A 13196-nucleotide genomic window follows, 5' to 3' on the forward strand; every position below is an offset into this window, starting at 1 on the left:
TTATATATGCTTCTTTCCGAATTGCTAGGAAAACATTACTAATGCTTTTAAACACACCCAACCATTACTACCAACCTTTTATTAAACATCCTATACCAATTTCAAGGAAGTCTTACCATGAGATACTGTCTGGCAAGGCAGACGGACTCAATGGTGCCTTGGAGGTAGACAGTGGATTTCTTCTGTGGGTTGTTTGGATCAGGGAAGTGAATTTGAGCACCAGTTCTTTGCATGATATGTTTAATATTGCTCCCATTTCGACCCATCATGAAGAGGTGATGCTGAGCAGCAATGTCTAGCTGAGTGGTGACCGGAATAGCAGAGGCTAAGCTGCCAGCAAGATGTTCTAAAAGCACAGCAGTTCCTTCCTGTAAAAAATAGAAAGATATATAGTAATACAATGTATTTAAAATATTTAGCAAGTTGTGATACTGAACGCCATCTGCCTCTTATGGAATAAGCAGAATATGTACACATTTCATAAACAAGTCAAAATATCACGCTAAATTACTTTGCAACTATAAAACAATATTTTCAGGCCTTCCAAACTCGTCAGGCCTTTATATGAAAGAATACATGTAAAGACGTATACATTATTTCATGCAAGTCAAATGAATGAACAGCTGTTAATGGCTGTGCTCTAAACAACATTCACTCCTGGGCTGTAGTCTTGTTTATTATTCCTGCATTGGTCTGCTAGCCCACCCAAGTATACAGACTCCATCAAAATGGAGGAATAGTTTCATGGTAACAGAATGGGTTCGCCAACTAGACAGGTGCACTGAATAAGGAAGGTAGTATTGTAGTGGACCCTTTAAACTTGCCTTTGAACTTTCTCGAAGTTTTAGCCACTATATCTATGGTAAATCGTAATCCACTTTACATTTTGGTTGGTTGTATGGACTAAGTTGTGCTATGCTCCAAATATTAAATATAGAGGAAACAGGTTTCACAAAAATTTACTTACATGCAGTCAGAGAGAACTACACACTTTCTGCATAATAAATCGTATGTGCAAGTTTCTTAGAATTATAGAGTAACACTCTATAATGATGTATAGAAGTACCTTTCCTTGTGTGCTGACAACGGAACTTAAATGAATTGAAAGTACTTGTTGCAGTCTATGTTATTAATGAGTTTCCTCTTATAGTCTTGGACTGGAAATTCCAGTGGAATGAAGAACTGATCAAATCCAGGATGCTCCTTTGCATTAAAAATCCTTAGGCAAATCCTGATATTTGAACTGTAAAAGTTCCACCTGACAATATAGAAGGAGGGATAGTAAGACAACAAGACCAGTGCTTAATTTGTGCTTGTTCTTTCCAGTGCGGAGCACCGGCTCTTATTTTTGAGTGCCGGTACTTATTTTTCTGCCTCAAGCATTTTTTCTGAGCAAAAGACACATATGGGAAAGATAGAGGAAGAGAAAAACGAAAAAGCGTCACAACGAGAGAAAGCAGAAAGCTGCAAGAGTGAGCTGAAAGGGCAGGGAGTGACTTTAAATGGATTGAAGTGGCCTGAGATGGCTTCAGAAATACGCTGCCTCAGTATTCCATGTTTGCACATTTAATTGCAGCAGCTATGTGTTTAAGAGGAGGGCTTTGGGCACCGGCACCTTTTTATTTACAAATTAAGCACCGAACAAGACACATAGAAAGAGTAGAACAAGGGGGATAATGTGTAAGTCAAAAGGAGAGAAATGGAGAGAGAAACGCTGAAGGAGCCAGCGGTCAGGAGTCTTTCCACTAGTGATGAATGTTTCTCCTTGCACGTATACTAACAATTACTGTAGCTGCAAAATTGTAGTGAAGTTATACAATTTAACTTGCTCCAATCACATTAAGAAATACAAAACTGGTAATCCTATTGAGGTTTGATTGCAACTTCGAAAAGGTTAGATGAAAAGAGTTGCAAATGAAGGAGAAATTTTGTATTTTCAAATTATTATACAAAAAGGGCAGAACATAATAAAAAGCTTGACCTGTTGTGGTTGTTCTCTCTGATTCTTTGAGATTTTTTGGAAATTATTGTGAATAATGGAAAATGGTATTGGCTAACTGTGGGGAGCTGGCTCTGTATATATTATATAAAAATGCGATATAGTGTGCACAGTGTCCAGGGGTTCCCCAAGAGGCTTGACAGAGGCAATAATAGATAATAATAATGCTCTATTTGCGGTAGTGTGGATGAGCAGTTAGGCTTATCAGAGGGTAGTGTTAAGCATTTGTTGTACACACACAAGCAATAAGTGAAAACACACACTCAATGACTTAACTCCAGGCCAATAAGTTTTTATATGGAAAAATATTATTATGTTAATTTATTTTTAGAACCACAAGATTAATTTAGCAGGTAAGTACATTAAATGAAAGGTACTTTGCATAGTAATAGGACTTTGAACCAAATCAACATTGTACACAGTTTTCATTAAAATGGCAAAAGGCTATTTTAAAAGTGGACAACAGTTCCTGGGGAGGTAAGTACAGTTTCAGAGGTAAGTACCACACTTACGGGTTCAGTCTCCAGGGCATAGGTAGCCCACCGCTGGGTGTTCAAGGCAACCCCAAACACCCAGCAACACAGGGCCAGTCAGGTGCAGAGGTCAAACAGGAGCCAAAATAACATTTGTGCCTATGGAGACGGGGGTACACTGGTTCCAGTCTGCTTGCAGGTAAGTACCGTGTTGTCAGAGGGCAGGCTAGAGGGGTTTGGAGGAGTACTGGAGGGCCCCAAGTAGGCACAAAAACCACACCCTCAGCGGCACGGGTGGCTGGGTGCAGTGCAAACAGGGCATTGAGTTCTCAAAAGAACGCTATGCAGGGACCCGGGGTTCACTTAGGCGCTGCAGGCAGGGCACAGGCAGGACACAGGGGGGGGGGGGGCTCTCGGGCAAGCCACCAACTGGGCAAGGGTGAGGGCCGCCTGCTGGTTGATGCTGCACTGGTGGTCGGTTTCTCACGGGCCTGGGGGCTGTGGGTGCAGTGCTTCTTCCAGGTGTCGGATATCTTCGTCCCGGGCAGTCGTGGTCAGGGCGGTCCTCGGTATTCCCCCTGCAGGCGTCGTCACGGGGGTGCAGAGAGGTCAGCCCAGGGTGAACACGTCATCGGTGTTGCCTGGGGGTCCTCTCTGGATAGTTGATTTCTCTGGACACGGGCCGGGGGTGTCAGGTGCAGAGAAGGGGGGACTCAGCTTCTGGAGTGAGGTGGGAGTCCCTTTAAAGATGGATGTCTTTTCTTCTGGTTGTGTGGATCCTCTGCCCATGGGAGTTCTTGGTTCTCTGTGTTGCAGGAAGTCCCCTGGAGGCTTTTCAGGGGTCGCTGGTCCTGTAGAACGCATCACTTTTTCGGTTGCAGGGTCTTTGAAGCAGGAGACAGGCTGGTAGGGCTGGGGCCAACTCAGTTGTCTCCTTCTCTTCTCTGCGGGGTTTTCAGCTCAGCCGTCCTTCTTCTTGTGAGGTCGTCAGGAATCTAAAATCCTGGGGTCAGGGTTACCCCTAAATACTGAATTTAGGGGTGTGTGAGGGTCACAGGACAATAGCCATTGGCAACTGTCCTTGTTGGTGGCTACACCTTCCTTGTGCTCCCTCCCTTTTGGGAGGAGAGCCCATCCCTATCCCTATTGGGCTAAATCCTCCAACACAAGATGGAGGATTTTCCAAGGAGGGGGATCACTTCAGCTCTGGTCACCTTAGGGGTGGACCTGGCTGCGGTGGTGACTCCTCCTTGTTGTTCTTATTATCTCCCCGGACTTGCCACCAAAAGTGGGGGCTATGTCCGGGGGGGGGGGGCAGGCTTCTCCACTAGCTAGAGTGCCCTTGGCATTGTAACACGAAGCCTGAGCCTTTGAGGCTCACTGCTGGGTGTTACAGTTCCTGCAGGGGGGAGGTGTGAAGCACCATCACCCAGTGCAGGCGTTGTTTCTGGCCCCAGAGAGCACAAAGGCTCTCACCCCAGGGAGGCAGAAACTCCTCTCTCAGAGGCAGGCTGGCACAGACCAGTCAGTCCTGCACTGAAGGATTGGGTAACATACAGAGGACATCTCTATGATGCCCTGTGTGTGCAATTTTTAATAAATCCAGCACGGACATCAGTGTGGATTTAGGATTCTGAGAAGTTTGATACCAAACTTCCCAGTGTTCAGTGTAGCCATTATGCAACTGTGGAGTTCGTTTTGAGAACCTCCCAGACCATATACTTAATATGGCCACACTGAACTTACAATGTCTAAGAATGGACTTAGACACTGTAGGGGCATATCGCTCATACAGCTATGCCCTCACCTGTGGTAAAGTGCACCCTGCCTTGGGGCTTTAAGGCCTGCTAGAGGGGTGACCTAACTATGCCACAGGCAGTATTTTGTGTACATAGCATCCTTAAGGTGGCACAACACATGCTGCAGCCCTTAGGGACCTTCCCTCGTCACAGGGCCCTTGGTACCACAGGTACCTTTTACAAGGGACTTATCTGTGTGCCAATTGTGGAAACAATTGTAAATTTTTAGTGAAAGAACACTTGTGCTGGGGCCTGGTTAGCAGGGTCCCAGCACACTCTCAGTCAAGTCAGAATCAATATCATGCAAAAAGTGGGGGGCAACTGCAACAAGGTGCCATTTTCCTACGCTAACATTTGGGAGGCAAAGGACTCCTAAGCACAGAGCCAGGATAACGTTATCCCACATTGGCAAATCGTTTGGGATTATATATTTTGAAGAGATGTTTATTGCCATGAGAAATGCATCAACATGCATGGGAAGCAAGGCACATGCTTATTTCCCACATGTAGTATTGTTGCACAGCTGCAGTACGTGTGGTATTAGGTATTTTGGGTTTAAGCATACACTTATGCTGTTTGTGTTGCTCCAGCCATGTTTGTTTTATATGAGTGAAGCCTGGTATAGTTCTTTTAATTATTGGAAAAACACTATCAAATGGAGAATTTCAGTTTACAGTGACAGACGGCATGAGGGTAGATAATGGTTAGGAGGACAGAGTGCTAGAGATTGGGTGCCGATTGTGAATGGAGATGGATAGCTCAAGATGCAAGAATTGTTTGGCAGGTGCAGGATAAAAGTGGGGAATAGGGGTGACAATGAGAACACAGGGTGCAAAATGGGGGGAATCATTGGCATGCAAAAGCTATAGGTAATGGCAAGAAAAGGGAAAATTTGGTTTGGTGTTCTCAAGAACTTTGGAATGCTTAAAAGAGGAATAATATTGCTTCTCCTAGGCATGTGAGGGTGATACTTGCCCTCCACCGCCTCAATCCCACGGAGAATAAATCTTCACTCTTTGCACTATATTGTCTTCTGAAATCATCAAATTTAATGGTAATAAAAACACATTTTACATTGCTTTCTGGGCCCATTCGGGCAAAATTAGAAAGAATAAAGACATTACAGGTGAAAGTCTCTTTGGGCTTCTCAGCCTACCGTACACATATTCTGTCTCCCTGAACAAAGCTGTGCTTGAGGGGCAGGACTTCCTGCCTTTCTCAAGTTGCTTATGTCAGGTGTGAATATATCCTACTTGTCATGTTTTTTTATGTAACACTACTTTTAGCTCTACCTTCAGTAGGGGCAATGAATAGTCAAACTTCAAGTAACACTGTCACACATGGCTCCCTAGGCACATCATACATACAAGTATGCACAGGTGAGCCTTCTAAAGGAATAATTTATCGGGCAATAAATCCCCGAGGGAGCCAAAACCATCAGTGTGCCTTGCATGGACATACATAAATCCGAAAAAATAAATACCAATGTTTAATTTCCTTCCCAGTGTTCACCTTTACATGGTGCATCCTCGTGGGTTAGAGTGAGCTGTTGCTGGCTCTGGCTTGTACTCGTTCCCTACACAATGAGCAGGATTGCTGTCTTTCACAACAAGCCAAACTTTACTGACACCACCGTGGCGATTCCTTACATAATCAATTGACACCAATTCATTTTGGTGAAGGCTGAATTTTCACATAGCACAATAGATCTGCCAAGCGTGTGGCTGTTGACAACTTATTCAGCTTTTTCATTAAAGTAACGACACGGATGCCCATCCTGGTTTGAAAGCTGCCACCTTGTCTGTGTCCTACCTGGAAAAAGCCAGAGCAGTATTGTTGTACCTGGCTTTTTGACAGGGTCATCCCCAAACTTTTTGCCTCCTTCCTCCTATTTTTTCTGACCTGTTGTTGTTGGCTTTTGACCTCTGGGCACTTTACCACTGCTAACCAGTGCTAAAGTGCATATGCTCTCTGTGTAAATTGTACTATTAATTGGTTTATCCATGATTGGCTATTTAATTTACTTGTAAGTCCCTAGTAGAGTGCACTACATGTGCCTAGGGCATGTAGATTAAATGCTACTAGTGGGCCTGCAGCACTGGTTGTGCCACCCACTTCAGTAGCCCCTTAACCTTGTCTCAGGCCTGCCATTGCAAGGCCTGTTTGTGCAGTTTCACTGCCACTTCGACTTGGCATTTAAAAGTACTTGCCAAGCCTAGAACTCCCCTTTTTCTACATATAAGTCACCCCTAATGTGTGCCCTAGGTAAACCCTAGAGCAGGGTGCTGTGTGGGTAAAAGGCAGGACATGTACCTGTGTAGTTATATGTCCTGGTAGTGTAAAACTCCTAAATTCGTTTTTACACTACTGTGAGGCCTGCTCCCTTCATAAGCTAACATTGGGGCTGCCCTCATACACTGTTGAAGTGGCAGCTGCTGATCTGAAAGGAGCAGGATGGCCATATTTAGTATGGCCAGAATGGTAATATAAAATCCTGCTGACTAGTGAAGTCGGATTTAATATTACTATTCTAGAAATGCCACTTTTAGAAAGTGAGCATTTCCTTGCACTTAAATCTTTCTGTGCCCTTCAATCCACGTCTGGCTAGGTTTAGTTGACAGCTCCTTGTGCATTCACTCAGACACACCCCAAACACAGGGTACTCAGCCTCACTTGCATACATCTGCATTTTGAATGGGTCTTCCTGGGCTGGGAGGGTGGAGGGCCTGCCCTCACATAAAGGACTGCCACACCCCCTACTGGGACTCTGGCAGACAGGATTGAACTGAAAGGGGGCTTGGTGCATTTCTTAGACACTCTTTGAAGTCACCCCCACTTCAAAGGCACAACTTAGTATAAAACAGGGCCTCTGCCCTACCTCATCAGACACTTTCTGGAGAAGAAACCTGAACCAGAAACTACATCCTGCCAAGAAGAACTGCCTGGCTGCTCAAAGGACTCACCTGTCTGCTTTTCTACAAAGGACTGCTGCCTTGCTGTTGTCCTGCTGCCTTGCTGCCTTGCTGAACTCTTGTCTGGCTGTAAGAGTGCTCTCCAAGGGCTTGGATAGAGCTTGCCTCCTGTTCCCTGAAGTCTCAGGACCAAAAAGACTTCTCTCTTTCACTTGGACGCTTCGTGCGCCGAAATTTCCGACAAACAGCTTGTTCCGCGGGCTAGAAAAATGCTGCACACCGACGCTGATAGACGCGACGCCTTCGGGACGACCGAAACTTTGACGCACGGCCTCGCAAGGACAACGCCGCCCAACTTCCAAGGAGAAATCGACGCGACGCCTGCCGTGAGAGTGAAATTTCGACGCACAGCCCCGCGGAACGACGCGCAGCCGGAAAACAAGCAGGAGAATCCACGCACAGACCCGGGACATCTGGTAATCCCCGCGACCCATAGAAGGAGACGGTCCGCGTGCCGGAAAATGACGCACGTCTTCCCCGAGTGAAAAATAACTACGCAAGTCCGTGTGTGAAGGGGCGCAACCGACGCACACACCATTTTTCCTCCCGTAGAACGACGCACATCTCCCCGTGTGAAAAATAACGACGCAAGTCCGTGTGTGAAGGGGCGTAACCAACGCACACACCATTTTTCCACGCATCTCCTCTTCTGCGGCCCTCTGCGGAGATTTTCCACCAGAAACCAGGTACTTTGTGCTTGAAAGAGACTTTGTTTTCTTTTTAAAGACTTAAGACACTTTATATCACTTTTCAGTGATATCTTTACAAATTCATATTGCATCTTTAATCGTTTTGACCTGCAAATACCCAGATAAATATTATATATTTTTCTAAACACTGTGTGGTGTATTTTTGTGGTGTTATATTATGGTATTGTATGATTTATTGCACAAATGCTTTACACATTGCCTTCTAAGTTAAGCCTGACTGCTCGTGCCAAGCTACCAGAGGGTGGGCACAGGCTAATTTTGGATTGTGTGTGACTTGACTAGAGTGAGGGTTCTTGCTTGGACAGAGGGCAACCTGACTGCCAACCAAAAACCCCATTTCTAACAAGTGTAATGACTATGTTGCCCTAATAAGGAGTTATGAGGGAATCAGCCAACAAATCTTTTTCTTCTAAAGCATAATCTATCTGTTTCCTCATAATGATACTTTGCTAAAACAAACATGGATGCTAAGTTGTGAGCGTTAGTTTGTACTCAATTGCTCAGGCAGGAAGATGAAGAAATGTAACACTTTCATTTATATCTAACTATATCCAATCCTATTATTCAATCAAATAGGTAAAAGATTTGCAAAGCTGTTACTGAACCACTTCCACAACTTGGTATATTACCTTAATCTGATACGTTCCAATCAAATTGCCATAAAAGGAACTTCACTGCTGTCTACCCAGCAACTGTGTCAAGTAAGTGTGCCACAAAAATTGAGGTACATCTGTATTGCAGTTTTATCGATAGCTGTTCAACCTTCAACAAAGCTGATTGCTGAGGACTATGGTGAAATCACACTTTCAGCGTTGCAAAAGAATCCGGCCAGCAATAAGGATTAGGACACTCAACTCTGAGTGACAATTTATAACCACTGTCTAGTTGGACTGGGTTGTACTGAACCCCAGTGTCTGACGGACAGTTGACTCTTTCACTGGACATTCTGCAAATCAATTTAAACTATCCTGTTTCTTTAGGAGACTGCGCGATTCTTAACTGCAAATTTCTTGCTCAGAACTCAAGAGGAGCTGCATCTTTGTTCAACAGCTCGGCCTCTAAGTACCTCCCCCACGTCTCCCCACTCTGAGCCAATCTAGATGCTGCTCTTAGGCTGTTCATGTAAGTAAACAGCTTGAAAGCAGCACGAGGGTTGGAGCGGTCAAGAGAATCCAGTGCTCCTTAGAAGACTTGGGGGCTGTGAATGTAAGTCCCTGGGTTCCTAACATTGTGCAAATAGGAGAGGGTTCAAGTGCGCATGTCGGGCTGGACAGAGAAAGACACCTGTCCAACCTGACAAGCGCACTTCACTCCAAGGCTCAGCTGTCTCTCCGAACCTGTGCCGGATAAGCCCCGCCACCACCCATGTCTGCCCTCATTCATGCTGAAATATTAACTTGGTCGTGCTGCAATAAAACAAGCAGTGCACTGCGACAGCTAGGGAAAAATATTGAATCAAAACATTTATGGGGCCCAGTGGCAACAAAATTAAAAGAAGGGCAATGCCGCCACACCCAAATAAAGAAACCGCCTCTGTTTACTCATGTCTTCTGTTTTGGTCAGCAGGCCTTCCGAAGGTCTCTGAGTTTCTGAATATATCGTGGCTGAGGGGGGTAGAGAGACTACAGTGGGACCGCCTGAAAGGTGAAGTAAGATGTCATAAATGTTTATTAATTGTTTACTAAAAGGCTTGTCAATTTGCCAATGTCACTCTTTCTGGATGATTGAGGGAATTATGAAATCTGAAAGCCTTTTTTATAAATGTGGAGGGCACTATTTTAGTGGAATTCATTTAGCCTAAAAGGAATCTGATTAAGAGGTTAATCTGTGTTTAACACACAAGGTACAATGCTGTGATTTTGTTGTAAAGAGAAAATAGTTGTCGTGTTCAGGACTATATACCTCGAAGTTGAAATGGATATGTGACAAGAAAGTATGGTGTAACGTTTGCACCTGTATTTGTGGTGAATGAGTATAATGCCCAGTTGGATTGTTGATTCTATCTGTGGTTTTAGCTGCTATTAAATCAGAATGTAGGGGGCAATACAAACACAGTAGTAAATAACTTCTAAATTGGAGGCTATACACTGAAAACTTAAAAATCGAGCAATCCTGCTATCTACATCTCGTTTTACCACCACATACAATGATGTATGTATTTCACGTCACTGGCCGTACTAATATTCAACAAAAGAAGAAACCTTCTGGTAGTTTTGTGACTTTTCCATTCCCCAAACCTTATGGAGACACCTATACTGCTTCTTTTCCTAGTTAGGATGCTAAGTATTTGTGTCCTCAGAAATGCACAATTCAGAATACCTTTATTTTAATAAACCATTCTGACAACTGCCTAATTGGCGAGTTATCACATGGACAGATTTTTATTGCGTCTAGGCAATACTACCATCAATTACAGTGACTATGGAAATCCAAGCACGTGTTCCTCTTTGTACATCGTTTCTTTCAAAATCTTCTCCTGTTTCAGATTAAACACATCATGAGAAAATCTTTACACCACAAGCAAGAAACTCAATAACAACAAAAAAGAAAAAAGAAACAACAAAATCATAACCACGAATTTTCTTTTAGAGGTGGAAGGATAGATCACATGATAGTCGGCATGTGTGGGCAGAAGGCTTCTCCCTCACCCCTCCAACAAAACGAATAATGTGGACAAGTATTATAAAACTAACCTGGTGATAATGGCTTATTGTTCATAGTTTTGTTCTGATTTTTTTTTTAAATGTATCCATTCTGGAATCATATTTTTTTTTTTTGTGTTCTTGGCCTTTTGCAGGTACCCTGGTATTATATCACGACATAAAGGATGCCGCCTTCAATCTAGAAGCATAACTTGAACTACTTTATATTCCACAATCTTTACTAACATCAATAGGTAGTATGATATCATTGCACTCATGTCTATTACCTGGAAAAATTCAGATTGGTGAACCACGAGCCAATGACTACAACTCAGTGTTGGTAGCATTTCTGTGTGTACATAGACGAACACTGTTGACTTTGTTGTGGTTTCTTTAGGATTAAGCATGTATTTGAGGACACTTCTATAACTTTATGTTCCTTCAGCCTTCCTCTTAGGAGCGTAAGAACCTATTTCTTAAGACCTTGCCTGACAAGGGCAGGATTTAGGTCGAGTATCCTATCCCAGTGCCACTTAGAAAATAACATTTTCCTTCTGGCTTGCTATGATGATCTTTCATAAATGGGCTTATATAGTATGGACTTTTGGAATGTTTTTGTAAAATATTGGGAACTCTAGACTTAGATCTTTTTCCGGATTCATTATTGGTGATGCATGGAAGAGAGAAAAACACAAAGGGCACCTCTGCAATCTATGCTTAGTAAAATGTACTTGATTGATTTTCCTAAAGGTATTCTATACAGGGCGACCCAGGGAATGGCTGCACCCTGGATACAGCCCAAGTAGTTAAATTTATTAGTATGCAACCTCGGCTTTCCTTCGTCTTACAGGTGGCACCTGGACATTAGTAGAATTGGAAAGTTTCAAGAAAAGATGTTTATTTTATTAATGCTTTAATATTTTTTGGTCTTCCTAGCATATGTAATGCGACGAGGAAGATGGGAAATACTAGTGGCCTGATTACTTACCATTAATCTTCATTACTCAAAGTCCTTTACATCACAGTCCAGGTACATTAACCGTAAGTACATCATATGTTTACGTTACACTTATTGCTAGGCATAACACTCAATTAGAGTGGTGCTGGACTAAATTTAGGGCAGGCGGGGCCTATATTTTAGAAACAGAAGTGAAATTTCAGACGCTTTTTAAGGAGACATTCAACTCTTGGATGACAGTTCGGGGTGAAGCAGGGGTAGCAGCTGGTACAGTTGATTTGCTCTTTGGGGCACCCATTATTATTTCCTTGCTGACCCTTGATCTCAGGGTCCTTAAGACAAAGAGGCCGGTTTCCTTTCAGTTTTCACTCTTACAATTTCTTTTAACCCTCCTCGGAAAACAAAGCCTTTGCCTGGCTTAGGAGGATCATTAAGAGTTAATCCGTTTAACGTCATTATGGATGAAAAGAGTGTGATGTAATTTCCACTATTCCCTCGAACTGTGGTGGACCCACATCCATGACTGCCCTTAACCCAACATTCTCGACTGTGGGACTCGCTGTCACAAGTTAAGGACTGGGATACGGAAGATTACTAACACTTTATTGAGCCCGACCAAACCACATCAGTCTCAAGGTCCTTAACTTGGCATTAAAGCATGACTGAAGACCTATCAATTGAACTTGGGTTGGGTGACTCAAAGTCAAAGAAGGCAGTTTTGCTGTTGTATAGTATTAAACTGCGGGACTGTGGAAGATGTTCAGTATAATTATTATACAACCGAGACCAGTAATTCCCCACCGATCTATACAACAATACAATTACTATGGTTGAGCAGGCTTGTAGACCGTATAAATTCTGAATGTAACACGTTCAAATGCCAGGTTGCTGACTTCCGCTAGTAGCATGAGTACATATGAGGAAAAATGAAAACGACTACAATTTACACATTGTTAAGGAATGGGTGGGCATGGACATAAAATAAATACATAATTATTTTTTGTTTAATTTATCTTTCAAAAATGTGTTTCCCGGTTCATTTGGTAAAACAAAAATCAAACAGAACCATGTAAGGCCCACAGACTACGTTTCCTATTAAAATAAACATATTTCTCTTCTTTAAGACTTCAAGAGTAAAATAAAATAAAAATTTGCACGCAAGGAACCTTTCAACATGGGCCAGTGGCTGTACTTTTTCCTATTTTGGGTGAAAGCAAAGAATCCCTTTTTAATAGGAAAGCTTTTTATTATCTTCATCATTGTCTTTGGCTGTGCATTATTATTCATTTAAGGTGATTTGAGAGCTGAACTGAACTAAAACACAATTTGGTGCTCTGATCCTTTTTGTACTTGTCAGCAGCATTTGTTGTGATAGAACATGCCACTCTCATTGAACTCCTCAAGTTGGCAGGGTTCAAAGGTACCACTCTGAAGTAGTTTTGGTCCTTCCTCACTGATCTACTCCGTCAGTCGGGCTCTCACCATATACCTCCACAATACTCACTATGAGATGTGAAGTTCCCTCAAGGATCCTTAGCTATTCACACATTTTTTCAAAATATATGTGAGCCTACTAGCGTAAACTTTAGCACATAGAGGAATTAAAACTTCTATATAGCCGGTTGACAGATAAATTTGACTAC

At 43.0% G+C, this 13196-nt stretch overlaps 1 protein-coding gene across 2 annotated transcripts in view; it reads right to left on the reverse strand.

Annotated features, from left to right (window-relative positions):
• BICC1 (BicC family RNA binding protein 1) overlaps positions 1-13196 on the reverse strand; it is an 821381-nt gene that overhangs the window by 139333 nt on the left and 668852 nt on the right. For both annotated transcript variants that reach the window (XM_069240970.1, XM_069240969.1), the window contains one exon: positions 117-368. In XM_069240970.1, coding sequence (XP_069097071.1) covers positions 117-368 — 252 coding nt within the window. The remainder of the gene's footprint in view (positions 1-116; positions 369-13196) is intronic.

This window comes from Pleurodeles waltl, chromosome 6 (genome assembly GCF_031143425.1).
Source record: "Pleurodeles waltl isolate 20211129_DDA chromosome 6, aPleWal1.hap1.20221129, whole genome shotgun sequence".
NCBI classification, from domain to species: Eukaryota; Metazoa; Chordata; class Amphibia; order Caudata; family Salamandridae; genus Pleurodeles; species Pleurodeles waltl.